Source organism: Mytilus trossulus, chromosome 10, assembly GCF_036588685.1.
Source record: "Mytilus trossulus isolate FHL-02 chromosome 10, PNRI_Mtr1.1.1.hap1, whole genome shotgun sequence".
NCBI lineage: Eukaryota > Metazoa > Mollusca > Bivalvia > Mytilida > Mytilidae > Mytilus > Mytilus trossulus.
The window spans coordinates 44900405-44923901 of record NC_086382.1 but is presented as its reverse complement, the minus strand read 5'-3'; the positions used below and the strand labels follow the sequence as shown (position 1 = coordinate 44923901).

The 23497-nt window shown below is 31.0% G+C and overlaps 1 protein-coding gene across 4 annotated transcripts in view; it reads right to left on the bottom strand.

Moving 5' to 3' along the window:
* Positions 1–23497, bottom strand: part of LOC134687435 (dystrophin-like) — a 201749-nt gene that overhangs the window by 19418 nt on the left and 158834 nt on the right. For all 4 annotated transcript variants that reach the window (XM_063547729.1, XM_063547730.1, XM_063547731.1 and 1 more), the window contains 9 exons: positions 14583–14752; positions 11576–11732; positions 10908–11037; positions 7742–7890; positions 6744–6878; positions 6205–6335; positions 5372–5466; positions 968–1028; positions 593–654 (listed from right to left, as the gene is read on the bottom strand). In XM_063547729.1, the coding sequence (XP_063403799.1) occupies positions 593–654; positions 968–1028; positions 5372–5466; positions 6205–6335; positions 6744–6878; positions 7742–7890; positions 10908–11037; positions 11576–11732; positions 14583–14752 (1090 nt within the window). The remainder of the gene's footprint in view (positions 1–592; positions 655–967; positions 1029–5371; positions 5467–6204; positions 6336–6743; positions 6879–7741; positions 7891–10907; positions 11038–11575; positions 11733–14582; positions 14753–23497) is intronic.

Genomic DNA, 23497 nt, shown 5'->3' with positions numbered 1-23497 from the left:
ATTCAGTATTTAAGGTGCTTTCTGTTATTTTTTTAATGTATAACACCTTAAAAGAATTGAGAATGGAACCCAGGAATGTGTCTAAGAGACAAAAACCTGACTAAAAAGCATTAAACAGCTCAATTAGCACCTATTAGTCTTAAAATCAGCAGGAAAATCCCACACCTTTGGGCAGGCTTCAACTGTCTCCGTAAACAATAATGTATGCTAGTATTGGTGGGGTTTCTAGTTACTCAGTCTTTAGTTTTCTATGTTGCGTCTTGTGTACTTTTGCTTGTTTGTTGGTATTTCTCATTTTTAGCCAGGACGTTGCCAGTTTGTTAATCAAACTAATGAATTCGAATGTCCCTCTGGTAAGTCTGGTAACTTTCCCCTCTCTTTTGAAACATTGCTCAGGAGAAGTAAAAACGTCTGAATCAGTTATTATTTTGAATTTACTTGTTGCTTCAGAATACTAGGTATATGAATAAGCCTGTTAAAAGAATTCATATGTTTGCTATTGAAGATGAGATGGCAGCAAATATTTTGATATTGTTATATTTTCCAAATGTTTTATATTACTCAATTTGACCATATATGTGTTGATACTTACTTAAGGCCTCCATTAAAGCTGCCATTTCTGGGTGGTCCCAGTGTGTAGTTTCTGATGTATGACTGAAATATATAGTACAATTATTAGTTCTGTTTTAGGATTATTAGATACAAAGATGCAAAAGATTTTTAACATTTAATTCTAATTTCTGGCATTTGATATAAAGCCAGTATTGAACTATCAAAATGACACATTAGACTTAAAAGTACAAGTGATATTTTTATTTGACTTTCTACAAAAATAGGAGACCTTTATAAATTCATTTGACATTATAACAAAACAGACTTCATCCTTTAAATTGAAGTTAGGTTTTCCATTTTTTTTGAAATTTAACTTTTGGGGGCTTACAATATTAAAAATAATTCTCTAACTTACTTAATATAATAAGGCACTTTATTTCCTGACACAGATCTCTCCCACGGATGATCCACCGATCCTGAAAGTAAATAAAATGTTCTTTAAGTCAAATCTACTCTGGAGATATAATGTTAATATGGAAAAAAGTTTAAAAAAAATCGCCAATTTACCTGTTACCACAGCTGGGAATAACTGTCGTTTAACATGGGGTGAGAATGACACTTCCTTTTTTCCAACCATGATCAGAAAAATTATGAACCAAGTCAAAATTCCTCTTCCCTGAATTCCTAAATCTAACTGGGAGAAAAATGATATAACAGGACTACTAGGTCACCGAAAACAGTGTTAAATTGTGTGATAAAATGAAAGTAAAATATAGTATCAGTTTACATGACGATTATTTTGACAGTTCATTTATTTGTATCCAATACAAATTTATCATAGCATGTAATTTCTTGGCTTCAGGGATAAAACCTGATGTTCAAGTTAGTGTACATGTACTTTAACACTCATCAATATTTTGTTGTCATTTGTAGACATCATAACTTTACATTTAAAAAATGTAACAAAACCTCAAGGCCAAAAGGAGCTTCATAAATTTTTAAATTTGATTTTATATCTAGCAGATAAAATCAATGGAAACATCTCCAGACATTACTTTAGTGGGAGGTCTATATACCAACAGATATTGGGAGAGTTTAATTCACTTATCAAGTTAGGATCATGATTGGTCGATTTTCCATCTCATTAACTTTTGATTTTATCAAGAAATATAACTGTTACAAATTAGGTGAAGTACATTGTATAAAAAAGAAGATGTGGTATGATTGCCAATGAGACAACTATCCACAAAAGACCAAAATGACACAAACATTAACAACTATAGGTAACCCTATGGCCTTCAAAAATGAGCAAAGCCCATATATTCCTTTACATATACATGTAGTAAAGTGCATGTAAAATTTCCAAACTAATTATGTAATCATAAAGTAAATATAGGTTTGAACAATGTTATAAACAGTTTAAGATGTGATGGTGATTAAAATTGTGGTTCTTCTGTAGAATCTATGTTTTTCCATTTGAAAACAAATTCTGCAGCTTTTGGCTAAATTAATGTGAATTCAGTGAAATAATGCACATTCAACGCACATATTTTTTTCAGCCAAGTATGAGCAGCATTTTTCTCTTATGTAGTGTGGACACAGTAAAATGTGGTCTCCTATGTTTAAGGTATATTATTTTATGCTTTTATGTATTTTACAAATGAGGAGCATTTGTGTATAAGAGGATATCTCATGATTATTTTCTTCTTCAAACATTAACTTAGGAGGAGAATTTAGGAGGAGTTAACTAAGTCAGTTCTATTAATTGCTCATTCAGCCCAGAAATTTCCATAGTCAATTATCTTGATGTTTATAAATGTTGCCTGTAAGGTACTGTTGTTCATAGTAATAGCAGACAACCAATGACAGCTTCTTTAGAAGTGTTTTCACCAGTTATTTATAGAAGTTATTTAGAACTCCTGCACTTTAAAAGAACATTCGTAATGATAGACTGTCTTCTAATTAATGTAAAATACAAGTCTAGCTCACAATAAAAGCCCTTTTAGTAAATGTCAAGAGAGATAGCTTAAAAGCATTTCTCCTTTGATCTTCAGAGTGTTGTCCATGTATATCAACTTGTATCTACTATACTTAGGAAGGTGAGAAAAAGGATATAGTGGAAAAGTTGTCTTTTATTTGCACTGACATGATATGAACGACAAAACAGGTTTAAGAAAGGCAAAAAATAATGCTGATAGGTTTTAATGACTATACCAACAACTGTTAACTATTTTATAAAACTATTATAACATAAAAGTCTAAAACGCTGAAGCAAATAAGGACTTCAGTTATACATGTATATTCTTTCATCTGCCATTAAAACCGACAAATGCTGAATCTAAGTGCACAATGTGTTTTAAAAATGTAGTCTAAGAGTTTCTAGAATCTCAAATCAAGAAAATAAGTCAATAAATAAAATAACAAGCAAGTCAAAAACCTTAAATTTGGCCCAATTTTTTTTTATGTCAACATTCATCTTATATCAATATCAGATGACCTTTAATGACCCTTTAGTAGCTCTTATTTGATAATTTTGTCTGTAGATAAGATTAAAGTTGACTTCACCTGTCTGTAGGTATATACAAGTCTGATAATATATCTTTAATTCTCCTTAAAAAAACTTTACAAATTCAAAATGAAATCAAAACTTCAACAGTTTTGTGTGACCACTATGAAAGGTGCAGTGACATTTCATTCTGTTATATGTTTTTTAAAAGTACTAAAATTCATGAAAAAAATGACTCCTATGGCAATATATATCTAAATTAAACATGTTTTTTGTTTTAATTCATGCAAATCTTTTCATGTGTATTTTTTGACAGTTATAATGTGAAAATTTTCTTCTTCACTGCATCTAAATTGTTTTTGAAGAAGGTTAATGATATGTTAAATAATAATTCATTGTACTACTTAATATTGCATGTATCATAATTATGACTTCATAATAATGTAAAAAAAAATTACAAAGTTATGCTTACTTTTGACTAATTCTGCTTCAGATTGTTAACTTTTAGTCTATTGCAATATTTCATGGATATTTTCAGCCTACCAGTAACTTTTTTTGGAATAATTTGACATTTCTATTTTAGAGGAAAAAAAAGCAACAACAAAAAAAACGTAGAAAAATAAACAATTACAGTAAGATCCAAAAATGTTTTAATACAAGAAAAACAACAAACCTTCCCTCGATCTCCTTTTCCAAATATCAACATAAGGAATCCTAGCCATTGCTTTCTGTGCACTTAACCTGCATAGTCAGCTGTGAAGCACTGGTAGATATTACCTATGTTTACCTGTAGGAGGCTCCATAAAGGGTCATTGACTTTTTGATAATTATTTTAAATCAAATTTTAAATGCAGACATATCAATCATTACAGCCTTGATCTGATAGATCACCTGTTGTTTTATGTGCAATAAAATCTTACTCTTCTTTGAGGAAAGACGCACATTAAGTGCACAAGTCTGACTTTTCATATGCAAACATTTTTGTAAAATCAACTAGAAATTTTTCCATTAATTTTATATTAATTCATTTAATCTACAAAGATTTAGCAAATGATTTCACATTTAATAGGTTTTGATACCAATATACATGACAGAACCTGCTATTATTTTACACCAAGTATTTTTTCGTGAATTCATGATCTGTTGTACATGTATTAAAAAAATATTCTCCATTTGAACTATACTTAATCTCATGTTAGTTTATTACCCTTTATACAAACATAATTCTGCATATCTTTACTATTTACAAATAAAAATGCATTTAAACTTCCATTGCAAAACTTATCACAGGAATATAAACCATGACATATAAATAAATGATTTTATTCAGGGGAGATTACTTTGTCTTTTGAAGCATGTAAAGTCATTTGTAAAGTTTTAGCACATTAAATCATACTCTTACATTCTAGAACAACCTGCAACGCCTACTGGGCATATAAAACCATTTAGAGATGCAATACACATTTGATATTATTTTCTGACATTAAAAAACATCTGATACATTGTAGATTATGTAATCCTTGTGATGTTATCACCTAACTTTTTAAACAGGTAAACATCCCATTATTTCATCATTTAAACACAATTAAGTACAATGTAATACTGTTATAACAGTATAGCTTTTGTTTACTGAATTGCGTTTTAAAAAAACATGAAGCTATACATTTCAAATCTTGGAATTAACCAAAATCTACAATCTTTACACACTCAATAAATACAATTCTATACCTCCATTCAAATCTCCTCTATGAACCTCAAAGAAGATTAAACAACAGAAAGATGACCACCAAAACCCATATTATATATATATATATATCTGGACAAAATCATAAGAGTAAGCAGTAACTAGGACATATAAATATTCCGTTAAATTGAAGGACATACAAACTGATCAAGACTGACTTGCATATTAAAAATTAAATCACAAAAATAACTCAGAGGAAAATTCAAAACCTCAAACACATCAAACAAATGGATAACAACTGTCATATTCCTGACTTGGTACAGGTATTTTCTTATGTAGAAAATGGAAGATTTATCCCGATTTTAAAGCTAGCTAAACCTCTCACTTGTTTTGCATCAAATTCCATTATATTGACAATGATGCCTGAATAAAACAAACAGACATAATAGGTAAAAATGTCAAAAATACAGCAGTCAACATCAGTTCCTCTTTTCCAAGCACTTCCTATTAGCTAAGAAATATAGAAGAGATTTCAATATGTTTTTAGTTAAAACATTCCAGTGTTTGTCCAATTCAAACTCCTATGTTAAATATGTCAATTCTAATAAACTAAAAAGGGCTTTACTTACTGGATAAGAAATGTTGAGAATCTGGACCAAACTCTCGGATAGCTTCCTGTAAATTTTTTAATCTATCTTCCAAGGAGATCTGTAATTCTTTCCACCTGTAATGACAAAAATATATGTCCAAATGTGCAAATATTCAAATCAAAATTGCATCTATATAGCAAAGAATAATTGAGCTGAAAAATAGCTGTGATTAAAATGCAGTCTTATGGATAGATTTGGAAAAATATCTTTCTATTTATTTTTTAATTGAAATTTATCTTTTATAAAAAACATGAATACCGGTATGTTCCCATTTGACACCTTTTCCGGATTGTACAATCACATTTCCATATAAAGGATCTACTAAATCTGGGTCTTAACCACAACCATAAATTCATGCAAAATAACATTAAACCAAATCTTATACCTAATTGGTGAACCATGAGATCTGTGTTGTAACCTTAAATTGGAAATACATTTTAGAAAGTAATAATGAATATTCTTTACAAGTTTCAAGTTGATGAGACCCCAAATTCAATGTAAACTACATTAATCTGAAATTTAGATATGTCACTGAACCTGCTTGGACATAAATGGCCCTGCTATAGATGGGGGTTTTGATAGGGTTTATAGAATAGAGAATAATTGGCAAAAAATAATGAATAATGACTTGAAAACTAATGAGATTACAGGAACAATACCCCCATCCAAATCCTCTGTTATTGTAAGCTAGCATAACAATCCCTTATGCTTTGTATCATATTTGGTAAAAAATGTCTTTCAGAGAAAACTAAATTGATATGAGCCTTACAAGACATTTTTTTCTCCAAAATAAAAAGAGAATTTGTACATACCTTGTATTATAATCTTCTAGTTTATGAACATTAGTATGTGACAATACAACATTCAAGTTCTGGAGTTCATTAGCTTCATCATTTACACTGTCTACAAGGCTGTGGATTGGTGTTATAGCTTGCTGGTATTTCTGAAAACCCAGAAAGGGAGATAACTCTAGATGAAAATTATGTTTCAGGTTCTCAAGTTGAATGATAACCTTGCTGATACTTTTATCATTACCTTAGAGGAAGATTAATCTATGAAAAATATTCCTATAAACGTTATGAAGGTGTTTACCTTAGATGGGTTATTATCCCTAATACACCTCAAAGCATGGAACAATATTCTAATTTAATGTTTAAACACAGATCATTGTGCAAGTATATTGGACATGATGCTATTTACAAACTTAAAACTATGGAAATTATTAAATGTTTAAAAAGAATTGATTTTTCACAAATATAATATATGAAAATGTTCTTTTTCATGAGAAATTGCATCAAAGTGATTTTTATCAATTCTGCTGCATATTGTGGATATAATTATAAAGTAATACCTTAATTTCATCAATCTCCCCTTGTAAATGGTCAATCAGAATATCTGAAATCGCACACCATGTAGATTTAGTTTGCTCTGCTTCTAATAACTTCTCATTTAATACATCTAAACCTTTTTCTAATGTTGTCACTTTCTGTAATAAAATTCATTTTAGCAAGCATAAATTACATGAGCTTTGATAAATAATTTTCTCTAATTCTTCGTCAATTTATCCCTTTCTGAACCCATTGTATAAAAAAAAATTTAATCAACGTGTGGTTGGTTTGATCTCAGTACTTCATTGATTAAAATCCGATTGTGATGTCGAATTTTCTTGCTTTCCTCTGAATTTCCTATTGTTACGTCATGAAAAAAGGCGACCATGCCTGACGACGTCACATAGAAAGAACACATCTTTTTGCAGATCATTCGAAAAGAAGGAATAAGTTTGCCTGCATAATGGTAGAAAATCATTAGAGAAACAGATTCCACCACCAAATCTCGTGTAATACAATATTTATCCACTCTCGACAGTTAAATTATCAATTTTAAAGTCCTCGCCGAGGCAACTCGGACTTTAAATTTGAAAATGTAACTGTCTCGAGTGGATAAATATCGTATTACACTAGATGCAGTGGTAGAATCTATATATATCTGCTGACTTATAGCCGTTCAAATGAAAATGAAGCAAAATTTTCAGTGTTTTGATTGAGGAATCTTGACTTTGCTGCAATAAAATGTTTTTATCAAACCAACCAATCTGATTTTTTTTAAAACAGCTGACTTTGCAGTATGGAATTTGCTCATGGTTGAAGGCCATACAGTTACATATAGTTGTTAATTTCTGTGTCATTTGGTCTCTTGTGAAGAATTGTTTCATTTGCAATCATACCACATCTTTTTTTTTTTATATATAAAGCATAATAAAGTTATGAAAAACTCCTGATACATATTATCATAGAATATGTTGCAAGTACATAGAATTTCATTCAACTAAGAACACAAAGAGTTATCTACCTTTGACACTGTCTCTATTCGTGATTGCCATTCGTTACAGCCCTGATTGACCTCGGTCCACTTTCTGTTGAGAAGTCGCACCTGTCTTCTTATCTTTTTAATTAAATGCTGAGCTTCCTTATCATGTGACGATTCTGCTGCCATTTCCTCTGAAAATACAAAATAAACCAATAAGTGTTCTGATGGAACTGGTATTACATAACATCCACACTTTAGTGAAGTCAATGATTATATTACATATTCTATACAAGTATGAGGGGGTTAGGAACTTAGGAAAGAGTTTTATCCAGATATAGAAATAAAATAAAGATTTGCAAATTTATAAAAAAAAAACTGACCTATTGCCCTTGTCAACACTTGCCCATAACAAAAATTTGGAATCTTTCAGTACTACTAATATGATGTCGCAAAAGACTGACCTCGGGAATATGAAACAGCACACTGGTGAATCAAGTAATATTATTACAAAGATTCTATTGCAAAACTAGCTACTGTATTTTTTATATTATCATATATTTTAGAGCTTATTTCCTACTGCTTGTAGAGCAAGACTTTGGCTGGGTTGCTTGCTTTGTTTGTATAAAAGTTTGCTCAAGGATTGTAATTAAGATTGAAATCTGCAAACAATTTAGATAGGCATAGATAAACCAGTTTATATCATATATAAATTTCATTGGATGTCATCCCAAATACAATTGAACAATATACAAACAGAGCAAGCATACTTAGCTAACCAGTCTTTCTCTACATGCATTATGAAATTAGCTCTAATCAGAAGAAGAATTACTTCAACTATGGAAAGTTCTTCAGTGTCTTATTTCAAACAAAGTTGATCTGAACTAAGCCTTGCTGAGGACAACAATGATGAAAATATGTACTGCGGTTTTTATAATTACAATACAATCTCAAAACAGAATTCACACTTGTATGGAAATAAACACTCCTTCAGTCAATGATCTGAACCTTATATCAAAGAAAAACAAAACAGAAGAAAGGCTTCTTTTAGAATAACATTTTATTTATGATATTTCCTTAGGATGTTCAATTAAAAGGATTCATTGACTAGGAAACTGTTTTATAGAAATATATCCCATAATGCAGTTTATTATGGTTTCTGTTTTTTCCTAGAATTACTAAGAAAATGTCACAACAGTGAATATTATTTCCTGCCACTTACGTGCATCTATACTGAAAGAACGCTGAACTATCTTTTCAAGTCTGTTAAAATCAATAATGACTGCAAAGCTATTCATGGTTGTTTAATAAGAATTCTTAAACCTGCTGGTCCTAGTTCATTACCCGAACAATAAATTTTAAATACTGAAGCAAAAGCATCAAGAAAGTCAAAATGTTTAAAATGTTCAAGATTTGAAAGAACAAACCAAACCTGCTTAAGCATCAAATCATCATAGTGATAACAAGAATGTGTCTGAAGTACATGGTTGCCCCATTGGCATCATCATTTTCTATGTTCAGTGGACCATGAAAATGGGGTAAAAACGCGAATTTGGTATTAAAATTAGAAAGATCATATCATAACAAACATGTTTACTAAGTTTCAAGTTTATTGAACTTTTACTTCCTAAAAAAAACACCTTGACCAAAAACTTTAACCTGAAGCAAGACGAACAGAGGCACAGACCAGAAAACATAAAGACAAGAATCTTTTTTTTAATTGCCTTCTTTATTTTTTACATCACAAATTTGTAGCATGATATACCATCCTGAGTTTCCAGGATATAGAACAAAATATAAATTTTAATCATTCTGCCACTAGTGAAGAAGTATTTACTTTGCTTTCTGGTACACCTGAGATCACCACACAATTATATCCAGTTTGTGTTTCTCAGTCTTTAGTTTTCTATGTAGGGTTTTGTGAACTTATTTGTCTGTTTGCCCATTCTTGTTCATTGCCATTGGGTATGTTTGTTTATCACAACTTGTGAGTTTTGAATGACTGCATATTTTTATTTTTACATAAATTAAGTCAGATAACGAAATTTTATTCTCAGAAATATTTAACAGTGAAAAATCTTAACACCATTCAAGTTTTCGGAGAAATGTACTTCAAAGCAAATGTATCCAAATTCAATGAAGTGTGAAATTCTAGTCAAATTGACCAACTTATCACGGAAATTAATGGAAAATAATAATGAAATATCATCATGGCCTCCGGAGAAATAAACCTCAACAAAATACTAATCAAATATCACATACTTAAAAGCATCTACACAAATTCAAATTGCCTGACCTTCAAATCTGTACAGACAACAAGTAATCCCTTAAAAACATAACTTTTCGTAACTCAATTTGTTTAACTCTGATAATTTCTCTTTTCCAAATCAAAGTTAGAGACAAATATTTTTTTCAGAACAAATGTATAAGTTTTACTTTTTTCAATTTGAATCAAACTAATTCAAAATAAACAAATTATTCCAACTATTTTACAACTAAGGAAGGATAAATCTGTCTATTTTAAGCCTTGAAGAAATATAATAGTTTAATGGTTGAAGAATTATTACATTTTAATGATAGAATAAAGAATACCAATGACAGACAGCAATATTTATGATGCAATCATTAGATTAGAGGATTTTTACAACAATTGTACCTGGATTAGAGGGATGAACGCTTGTCAATTTTAATATCAACCATGTTGTTATATTTTGAGCTGTGGAAATGTAAACAAATTTGTCAAAGTAATTGAAATCTTAGTGTTTATTTTTATTGATTGTTGGGTGTATTTACATCACTTTTGGGTTATTTCATGGCGGCCAGTTATGGTGAAGGAAGCCTGAGTGTCCAGAGAAAACCACTGACTTAAGATAGGAATACTGACAATCCTAGTCAATTAAGATTGTTTATTTTGATTTTAATTACCTAAAAATGTTATTATTGTTGTCTGACTATTAGAACTGGTCCTAACAGCATTTGTGAAAGTTACATTTTTTTTCTTACTGATTAAATGAATGAACTGATAGCCTGATGGTCTATTTTTTGTATGTTAGAACTGGTCCAGGTGAATGACAGATACAAAGCAAAAGTTTGTATTCTGATTGGATGATTCAATGGTGAAAGACAGATATGAATCAAATGTCTGTTATATGATTGGCTTATTCAAAGCTGAAAGACACATGCCTGTAATCTGATTGGATGATCAACTTACCATGATCATTACTGTCATTACTACTGTTACTCAGTCTAGAATCCTCTCCCTCTTCCCTGAGATAGAAACGACCAGCTTCTAAACTCTGTTCTATAATTGGTCTCTTGGTGTCTAATTGACTTCTCAGTCTCTGTAATATAATAATTTTCATGAATGATCAGAATCCTGTCTTGATTTTAATACTTTGGAATTCAATGATATTTATCTCAAGCATGATGTGTTAACTTTCAATCATATAAAATAGAGTTTTAATGAAAGATGAAGTCCATGCAATAGAAAAATTATGAGCGACAAAAAGTTAATTGTAATGATGTTTGTAGCTAGTTAAGACAAAATAAGACCAAAATAGATATGCAAAATTGGTGATCCCTCATATAATTTTAAAGAAAAAAACAAAATCTTACCTTTTTAAAGAAAAAAACAAAATCTTACCTATGGTTTTCAGAGGAGTTTATGTGCTCTTTTTAATTTCATGTGTAGTGTTTATTGACTGTTTTCTTCTTTTTTTACCATCATATTTATCTGTTTTTCTTTGACATGTGATTTTGAAATGTTTTTTCGTATCTTTATTTTCCTTCTTTTCAAAAGGAAGCCAATATTAAGGTATAATGCCACAGCGTTGATAAGACAAACTGTTTTACCGTAGCAAAGATTCCATGATTCCATACCTTATTTTCCTCATTCTGTTGCCCTAACGTTGCGGTGTCACCACCAATTGGTCTCTGCTTGTGAAGTTCTTGTTGCTTTGTCATCAACCAACTGATAAGTTCTTGTAAGGTATTCACCAGATGGAGCCACTGTTCAGCATTGCTTTCTAGACGACCCCTGTTGAGAAAATGAGAAAAATATCATCATTTATTCAATATACAAATGTTCTGTACAGTGCATGCAACCTGCCAAATCCGACACACTTGGCGACCAGAAAAAAAATGTCTGATTAAGCAGGGTGTCAGAATACTCGGGTTATTTCTGCAAGGATAGACATATTTTGAGACCATATAATTGTGTCAGTTTAAGGAAGATGTTGGAATATTCAGGTGTCGGATTGGGCAGGTTGCACCATATGATGTCCAATATTGTAGACTATGATCATGGAGAGATTTCATACCTCATTTTCACCATTCAAGATAATGTCTTTAAAAAATTGAAAATGACATAGGTTTTCTAATATTAATGTGTTGTTTACATTCAAATACATTTGATATATTTTAATAACGAACAGTTTTTTGTACAGCCAAATCAATTAATGACTGTGTTTTCAAGGTGAAATAAATTGCAAAGAGAACAATTTTATTAATTCAAAGGGTCAGTTCTCTTTGCAAACATATTTAAATGGCCTAGTGTCACCGATATGGGTGAAAGATTTTTCAGGGCATATATTAAGGCTTCCAATCAAAGAGAGCTAACTAAAGCACCCAGACAAGAACACACCAAGTAATGACAGAAAAAACACACCAAGTAATGACAGAAAAAACACACCAACATCGTAAAATAATAAAATGGCAAACATGTCCAGACAATATATTGAGAAAATTGTATAATATTGTTATATAGACACAAAAGATGCTTAAATGAACCAGTCCACTCTAACTGACCAGACTCATTTATCAGTTAATGTGGGTACACAAATAAAACTAGGAAATACCTTCTAGTTAAAAGAAACTAATACACTCAATGACCTTAGGACGAACACTTTATACAATTTAATGTTTATAGTTATATGGATATTTTCTATTAGCATCTTTCAATAAATTGAAGTAAAATTCTATGTATAAAAGATCTAACAAAAACAGACTATTTTAACAGGAAATAATTTCATCGACAAATCAATTTGCAGGGTAAGGGTAAAACAATAAACCTATATCTTTAAGCAAATAAACCAATTATCAGGCTACATAATTTTTCAGATGATTAAACAGATGAATTTCTTCTATATGTTTTTATTCAATAAATCAATCGAAATCCTTATTGTTTTCCCAAATATACTGTGGTCAAAATAATGGAACTTTAGAAATCGGAGATATATTATAATTGACTAGGCTAACAAGATCAAGGTACAGAACATTCAATTATGACAAATATCCAGTTCGTCTGAATACCCAAAATCTATATAAGGCTGCATATCTCCATTATAGATTCTGAACCTGTCTGCCGATAATTGATACAAGGAAATTAAATAAGCTTTAACATCTAATTGATTTTACTTAATTTTCATGCCAAGAGTTTTAGCGTAGACATCTAAACATATGCATCTTAAAACAATATGCAAGTATTTCAAGTAAATGTTTGACATATCTACTCAGCAGTACAAATGCATTACACTGGTAGACTAACATCAAATATCAAATATTGTCCGCAGATATATTATTTATATAGACAAATAAACCTTATAACCTAGACACAGGTAATAATTTCAGTTTATTGGTCACTGTATGAAATTTTGCAAAATAAATCTCTAAAAATGTAAAAAGTGACTTCATGTGAAAATTTTGTACCTGGCCTCTAATTACTTAACCTATACATTTAGCATTATTTATTCACAGCAGAAAAAACCCTCAGACTTTGGAAAACATTAACCGATTTTTGTAACATTACCAATGCACTCTTTTCTTCTTTTTCTTAGGTGGTAAACTATAACTCCTATTGAGATGTTCAGTACTTCTAGCTCTATATTGACCCACAACAGCGACAAACAATTCTGGTTCTGACAAAGTTCTCTGATGACTATAGACATTAATATAGTCAGGTTCACCGTATAATTCACAGGAATCCGAGGAACATTTTAGATTTCTTTCACATTCCACACAATTTCTTTTTCCTACTTCACAAGTGTTGCATGCCAAAGTTTCTGTCTCCTGTTCTGACTTTTGACCAACAAGTGCAATCACACGCATTTTGATTCTAATTTATTACACTGGTCTTCCAAATGCTACTATAACTTGTAAGCAATATAATTGGTCTTTCAGTCAGAGACAACACTTAAATTTGTCCTCCTTTTACAAATTTAGTTTCGTAACATCAAATATAAATCCATTTCAATTGGCACAAGATGAAAAAATCTTAGAAACAGGTTCAATACACCAATTTATTAACCAACAATTCCCGTAACTTGGTGTGGGATCAATGTTCCCAAATTTGGCCAATTTATCTTATCATGTGTCTAGGATTTATAATTAACGATGTAGGTGACACCTTGATAATGACCTCCTAATTAATGCATGAACAGGAAGATCGTTTGATCCTCTCTAATCTGTGTACATATTACATGACTTTACTAAACAGATAAAAGCAAATATCAGTACTTTTTCTTGGTCAAGAAAATTTAAAAGAGGATAAAAATAATTGGTTCCCCAAAAACAAATATGTATTTAGTATAACCTCTATGTTAGTTCAACACTTAACAGTCTATTAACGTTTTGGTGTAAGATTTAAAGAACATTCAACAAATTCTAAATATATATGGGATAACTCTGGTAATAGATTTTAGTGTCTCATCTTTTTCATTAAGAAGTTTGGCCTCAAATTAGACATAAAACATAGAAGTTATTTTTCATCAACTACATTGGGTGTGACTTGCCTGTTATTTAGCAAGCTTCGATTCTCTAGCCTGTGATTACTGTCCTATCATACAATGTACACATATCCATTACTTGTCTTCTTCTGACAGTAACGTACCTTATTTCCATAGATTTGGTCATTAGATTGATCCATCGTTGGTTCATTTCCTCCAATCGTCTTTGTAGTCGCTGTGCATCGGCAGCCACCATGGTTCTCGTCAGCTGATTACCGGCAGTATTCAATGAATCGTATGTCCCTTTATTAGCATCAACTTCTGCTTGTAAATCCTAGAAGTAAAAGAAATATCTACTATAGGGGTGATGTTTTACAGTTTAAGAACATGTTTTTCTTATAGAATACTGTTGAAATGGAAAGTCACCAGTTAGGGACAATAAAAATATATATTTCAGGACTTGAAATTACTAAATACTAAGATAAGCATTCAATACCTACATGATAAACTTGAAAACTTTGGGTTAGAGTCTGATTGTATCCAAACTTGTCTAAAGCAAACTCAGGTAATTTCTAGTTTGCCTTATCAGGTCATCAATGACAAATAGGTAAGAAATATAGGCAATTTCTTTCCCAAGATGAGCTATTGACTGGTTAAGGCAAGGTATATTTTTGATGATGATCACCAACTGTTTAGTTGCCTTTTGACCTATGAACTAATTTTGAAATTTTTAGGCAGTCTACTTAGGGACAACATCAAAAGTTCAATGAAGGATAAAAAACTTAATTTACATTGTTTTTTCACTGACCCCCACCCCCCTCTTTACTTAATTTGGGAAAAATTGATTTACCTATATGGATATATGTAAAATCGATTTTGGGTTAACAAATCTTGCAGCAATGTTGACCCCCACCCCCAAACTATTTGATTTAAGTATTTTTATCCTACATCGATCTTTTGATGTCGTCCCTTATAATCACTTCTTTGCAACACTAAAAGTTACTATTTTAGCTCAGACATGCTCATTTTTCAATTTAACCAAGACATAGTCTGTTTGTGCCGATGCAGCTTTAAGCAATCACCAATCTATCGAATTGTGTCAAATAATGAATTTGAACTCATTACACTTTGTTAATAAAATATCATGTGATCTTTGATTTTATTCACTGAATACACATGAACTGCTATTGATTACCTGTTAAAAAAAAACCTTCAAAGTTGTCTGAATAAAAATTCTAGACATGATCCCATAGTAACTGATCAACAGTTTTTAGAACTCTATTGTGAAACCATCATCAAGGCTATGAATTAACCATTTACTTTTTTATAACCTTTAGATCAAAAGTTTCAACTTCTACTATTTTTCCAAATATGGAAAGTTACTGAGTTCTAAGTTCATATTAAGTTATTAACACACGTTTCACCTTCAATCTAATGATAAAATTTGTAATTATAATACTTTATCAGTGATAATTATACCTCAAGTGTTAATTAACTGGTCTGTTTCAACCCATAACCAGAATTTTATCTACTAATAAATAACTGTCCAATTCAATAAGCACATTTAAAGTCAACTCTAGCAATCATGTACGGACCAATATTTATAAAATACATTTTAACTTTTTTTTTCTATTTTAATATTCAATCAATATAACTTGAAAAAAATTTGAAATCATGAACTGAAAAACCTTAGAACATATGAGGTCTGTAAAAATCTTACATATTAAACAAAGATTTTTTGTACTAGACTAACAAAACACCAATGAGTCTCAGCTTTTTCTCACTAAGCAAGAATCTAAAAATTAAGCAATCTTCTGATGATTTTTCCACAAAAATAACTGATATTTTCCAGTCAACCATGAACTCAAAAGTGCATGAACCAATGATTTTTCAGAAAAAAAGTTAACAAAAAAAATCTAGAACCATGTAAAACATGAACTCAAAACCTACCAACCAATGATTTTTTTCAACAATCCATGATTTTACATTAAACAAGTGAAACTGCATGCTACTGCTCACTGATGATACCCCCGCCACAAGTGGATAATATAAATAGTGTAAAAATATGCAAGTGTTCGGTAAACAGGACGTTGTCGAGTGATGAATCTGAAAACGCATCACACGGTATAACTGACTTATATAAATCCTAAAACCAAATTTCAGAAATCCTTGTATTGTAGTTCCTGAGAAAAATATGACGAAAATTTTCAACTTGGCTATCATGTGTAAAATCATACAAGTGTTCGCTAAACAGGAAGTTGTCAAATGATCAATCTGAAAAGGCATCACACGGTATAACTGACTTAGATAAACCCTGAAACCAAATTTCAGAAATCCTTGTATTGTAGTTCCTGAGAAAATGCGACGAAAAATTTTCATGGGTCGGACGGACTGACTGACGGAAGGACAGACAGAGGTCAAACAGTATACACCCCTGTTTTAAAGAGGGGGTATAACAAGTTCAAAAGAAAAGACCTTTATGGAGAAGCCCTAATAAACAAAGTGATGAAAATTATATTTAGCAGTATGGAGAATGGAGAAATCAATATGAAAGGAGGCTTAATAAATCTGAATCCTTTATCATTGATGAATATTAAAGTGATGAAGAAAAAAAAAAGTAAAATTTTTCCCTTTTTTTTTAATGAATACAGTAATCCCCCTGGCTTGCAAAAAAGATCAATCTGGCTTTTTTGCACTCCAGAAAATGCATTGTGTTTTGAAGTGCATGTGCATTAACGAAGTAAATTAAGCATTTCACCATCACCCAACTTACACAAATATTGACAATGGGGTACAGTAATCCATGCAATTAACACAATGATGCATGTTTCAACAGATTCTGTGTGAAATTAACGTCTGTGTATGACATGCATGTCAATTATTTATGAAAAATATCCTATTATAGTAAGATATGTCACTGGGAAATATTTAGAAAGTCATTTCTGGGACTACACAGCCAAATTAATCATTTATCTAAACATTTGGGTTGCTAGGACAAGATCAGTCTTCTTACAATACAAATTAGTTTTCTTGTTCAATCTGTAGTTACCTTAACAGCTAATAGACTAATTCTGTAATCACCATGCATCATTTACTATCAGATAATTTGATTTTGAACAGGAGGTTCTGTGGAATTTTTTGTTATTTTGAAAACTGAAGTTAAATTGAACAAATTTGGACAAAAGATGACTTGGATCACTTTTTCCCTAGGTCTTACGCTTCTAAAGTTGCTGACTAATTCTCAGTTCTGTATTCTTTGGGATATTTTGGGTGTAGCAAGTTGTTTGAACAAATCAACAATATTGGGATGAAAGGCAAACTTATCATTTTGATGCACAAATTTAAAACCTTCAACAATAAGAAAACTTAGTTTGACTATTTTCCAGTAGACTGCCATGTCTGATAACTGACATAGCAGAAAAACTGTGGATATGACCAGGAGAAGAAGTTGGAGACAACCATGTCTAAGAACTAACGTAGCAGACAAACTGTGGAGACTTATCAAAATGCCCATGTTTTTTTCCGTGCAAAATGGCTCTAATAGTCCTACAAAACCTTCAAGGGGGCATTCACATATATTTTAATGTTGTTTTTTGGTTTCTTCATACTGTTACAAGCATAAAGCCATTGTGAAAATAATTGTTTTGTTTAAAATTGTGGACAAAATTGCTCTTTCAAAATTTACATTTAGTAGCCTCCATTGTGGAAATCCCCTGCAAATAGTGACAGTTTGCAGGTATGAAGAAGTAAAAATAATTTCAGTTTGCTTGTAAGCAATTCAAATACATTACATATATCTTTCTACTTAATTACCAAGAAAATTACATTGTTACAAAGCCAGTATAGAAATAACAACAGACAAGTTTTTTTCTTTGTTTAAAACACTCATAAAACTTTTTTTTCTGCACCAGCTTTTATCTTTATATCTCATTCATTAAAGATTTATCTTCTCATCAAAGGCAACAGATGAGAAGAAATAATCAAATCTATCATAACCTTGATATGACCTACAGCCATTTTGTTTTGTATAGTCACTATAGTACAAATGCACATTAGTAATTTCAGGCCACCCATCAGCTTGAAAAACATTCAATCTAAAAAAGTGAATCTAATTTTCAACACTTATTACCTATTTCACACCCTATTACTGATATTGATAGCACAGATACAATACAATCTGTGTTCCCAGTTGCAATTCAAAATAATGTGTTTTTTTTTACATTTTTGTCTACATATACAGTTCCAATTGCCTTATAGCAATATCATGGTGGATATAGCAATTTGGATCTGTGATACTTAATTACATGTATATACAAAACAGAACAACTGGGTTGTATGTTTGAACCCAATAAGCAATAGCAAAGGTTGTTGGCTATTTCATAAAGGATTATCATCAAAGAAGATGAGGGTTGGTAGTATGCTAAAATATATAATGATTCTCAAACGCTACTAGGGTGACCAATTATCTAAATTAGCACCTTGTGGTTCTAACATACATTTATACACAAACAAACCCAGATTAAAGATGACAACAAATAGACTACATACATCTACTGGTGATGTTTGCCTTAGAAATGCCATTGCAAGTTGATGAAATGATCAATTAAAATCAGGTTTGTTTTGTAAATGTGAAATAAGAACAAGGAATACACCTTAATCAATAGAAGACATAAAACATATGGCAGGGGGATTATCTGATGCCAAGAAAACATTTCAAACATTCTCCTTCTTACTCATGGAATATAACATGTCTTACGGTTACTTTTCTTATACATTGTATTTATATATATTCATAAACTTTTTAATTTTCAAGGCAAAGCAGTTTCAGTTTTGCTTTCTTTTTCTTATGATGAAACAATTTAAAATCAAAGAGCTGATAGCTCTGAAGTGGAAGAAGGTGAATAAAAAGTAACTTGAATTACCATAAAAGCAGCCCCACTTACCCAGGCTGCTTTGTTCCATTATTGTTAAAATGTATTTTTTTCTTCAAACAAGAAAAGGTCTTAAGTACATGGATATCCCATCCGTACAATCTCTTTCTATGTTCAGTTGACTATGAAAATTAGGTAAAATCTTTAATTTGGCAGTAAAATTAAGAGGATTTCTTAGCTTACACAATAATATCTAATATAAACTAACTTTTACACATTTAAATTTAAATTTAAATTAATCTGACTACTAGAACTTTTATTAGTCTAGTTGCACATATTGTATGTTAACGTTAAGAAAATGGAAACAAATTTATCATATAAACTTCAATGTAATCCTTAAAAGGAGGTCTAGATTGCTAAAATAATTTATAAATTCTAATTTTTTTATTTGTCCAAAATCATTTAAATACATTTAATTAACATTATTTTATGATTATTTGATTAAAATATTAATCATTTATAGTCTTTTTACAATTTACATTTTTAAAAGCAAAATAACTGAAAACAGGCTAAAACAAAGGGAAGTAACAAAAAAGTATTTCAATATTCCCAATACACATCGTTTTGATAACACAACGGCAGTTAGCCGGAGGTAAACATCGTTGATTACCAGTATGTTTGACACCCAAGCTGTCAAGTGAAGCCATATAATTATACATCTTCTTTGATGTTCAGGTAAAATTTAACACAGGTGTCAATTACACCCGTACAGTAGTAAGAAATGATTAAATATGGCGTCTGAAAATTGTCATTCATGTATATTTCATACTCGGGAGTTTTTTCTCCTAAACGGGAGGAGACCCCTGAAATGTATGTTACGAAGGGTATCTAATTCACATGACAAAGGAAAACCATGAATAAAGACAACACTTTATATATCCTTTTTATTTATATAAAACCAAAATCTTCTTGTCTGCAGGATTGCAAATTCGTAACTTCAAGGGCGAACTTGTAAACAGGGCCAGTTGTCCCGATACCAAATTCACGCATGCGTAATACAAATATCTACAGTTAAAAACATCCTGTTACAAGTAAACAAATAACGTTCATGTGGATGAGATGAAATCTAATAATTTACATAAATAAAAGGGTCATATTTACGATAGTGATTGTTTAACAATCATAATTTACAAATTAAATGATTCAGATGCCTAATCATGTGTAAAAATCGGTGTCAGGAATCTAAGTTGTTTTGAAATTGTAATATACGAAATGAATGCGGCATACAGAGACTCAATGACAAGGGTCGGCCCCTTAAGTCTTCAGAAGACTTGACGTCTTCTTCCACTAAAAACAACTTCTCCTTAATTTTCACACAAGAGAATATGGTAAAACTATACAGAAAACTTTGGCCTGTTGTATATCTTAGCTGCTTCAGAAATCTCCAGTTTCCTTTTCATCACCTATATTTTAAATTTTGGAACTTGGACCATGATATAATAGTCAACTAAGAATGTAAGCCTTCAATCAAGGATATTAATTCCGTGTCGTAGATATATTTATCAGCATCTGAAATATTTATCAGCATCTGAAGGGTAGGATTCTTGCTGCATTGAAGACTTGTTGGTGACCTTCTGCTGTTGTCTGTTCTATGGTCAGGTTGTTGTCTCTTTGACACACTCCTCATTTCCATTCTCAGTTTTATCAATGATAGAACAAAAATAAATACTAGAACTATAAATACAAGTTTTATTTTAGGCATACATGGTTTATTCACCTCAGTTTTACAATTTTACCAAGAAGTCATAGAAATGTACAATAATACTGCCTTAAGAAAAGATTTATTTCCACAGAAACAATATTCCTTTGGATTTATGGATAAAATCAATAATGGTTTAATCATAAATGTTCATTTCTGGGTCTTCAACATAGAGGTCATGTTGGCAGAAAGGTCAATTAATGTTCTGAAGGTCATCTGAACGCAAATGACCTTTGCACTTTAAGGTCAGAATGTAAACATTTTCACTTTTGAATGAACAGAAGATCAAACCTTTTGCCTGAGAGCATTAAATATTCTTTACTTTTATACGAAACATTTATTGTTAAGATTTATTGATCTGAAAGGTCATATGCACTTTTTAAAAGATATCAGACCACACTCTTTTTCAAATATTTAAGTATAAATATTATTTCAAGGTACACAGTGCAAAATTGTGATTTCAAATTATCAACTGCTTTTATTTCATATAAATAAATATCAAAAACCAACATCTTTTCTGCATATTACATTGATGAATGGCTATGTGGTTTACCAAATACCACAAAGCACAGATCAGCACCCTACAAGGTCTAACCACAAACTACAACAAATACCACTAACTACATAGGATCTCCAGGTTAGGGTCTAATCACAAACCACAAAACTGTTTTTGATGGTGGAAGAAAATTCTGCATAAATACCACAAACCACAAGTTGTCACTAGATAGAGCTACTGAAAATGTTATTCTGAACACCATGTAAAGATAACAATCCAGTTTCACAAGAAATTAAATTAAAGTGTCTGCTTTATTACAAGAGATTTTAATTATATCTCCCAAAAATAACTGCTTAACCAATAATCTCTTAGCAAAATAAGCCATTTATGCAATTCATGGCAATTTGAAAGCCATATAAATCAAAATACCTTTAACTTGTGTTGTCCAGGTGTGAAAGTCATTTCTGTTTATATTTGTCCCAAGTTTGCAATTGATTAGCAAATAAATGGGAGAAAGAAATGTCACATTAGCCTTGTGACTTAACATCAAAAGAATATTTTACTCACAACAATATGACAGATATAAAAATGTCATTTACTCAAGAAACTATAGCAAAATACTAAAAATAATGCTTGTGTAGCTCTAATTATCATGGAAGTGCCTGGCATGCTTCAAACAATTTGTTTTTAATGACAGTGATAATGCACATAAGCAAAGTACAGACATTATAATGAGGGCTTATGTGATGTACTTTTAAAAATGGAATTACAATGAACCAAATTAGAAACATGCTATAATTTCGTACAAGTAGACCATGTCTGTGGTTCTAAAGCCAATGAAAAACAAAGATAAGAATAGCCAAGGCAACACACAGCTAAACTTAGTCCAAATGTTGCACTGAGCTGGATTGTATTTTTGCCCCCCCCCCCTTTTTTATGATTAAAAATAGAATATACCCTCTTTGAATTGCAACCTAAATTTATTTGTTCTGCATAAAGTTTGTATCTGGACAGAGTGTTGATAAGTAATTTATAATCAAGAGGTAGTGTATTGACAGGGGGAAGGGGGATTGTACAAAAATTTCTTATAGACTGGGTTCTGCTAGTGAGTGTCCCTTTTTTGCAGTCACTTTAGGTGATGCATCCAAAGCCATTCTTGTCTAAAAACAGTATCAAAAGATGGAAAGCCAACTTCAGTAAGACATTGATAACATCAGGATCTGAATTTATTTTTACAATTTTAACCTTCATATGTTCTATTCACACTATTTATAATTAGTGGACCACATTAATGCACAATCACTACATTATGTATGTAAAAATAATGAATGAATAACTGATAAACAGGTTTTTTTTTTCAATTATATGATATTAATGGAGGGATTATATCTGATAATTAACTGAGTTAATGCCCTTCTTACTTCTCTGGTCTAATACAATCTTAACACATTCATATCTTAATAGAACAGTAAATCATCCTATGAGATATGGACTTGCTATTAACCTAGGTGTTTTGGGAGGAATTGACACAAGGTTAAAATAAAACACATATAAATGTAAAATCTTTCTGAACCTTACATAGGTCTACAAATGAAAGAAAAAAACAGAATAGGTCCATAGTACACAGATGCTCAAATGACACTATCATTTTCCAAGTTCAGTGGGCTGTGAAATTGGGGTCAAAACTCTATTTTGGCACTTAAATTAGAAAGATCATATCATGAGGAACATGTGTACTAATTTCAAGTCATCAAATATAAAAAAAAAAGATGCAGTAGGATTGCCAATGAGACAACTATCCACAAAAGACCAAAATGACACAGACATTAACAACAAAAGGTCACTGTATGGCCTTCAAAACCTACCTTGACCAAAAACTTTAACCTGAACCTGGACAGACAAATGGATGAATGAACAGATGAAGACCGCGGGCAGTGACCAGAAAACATAATG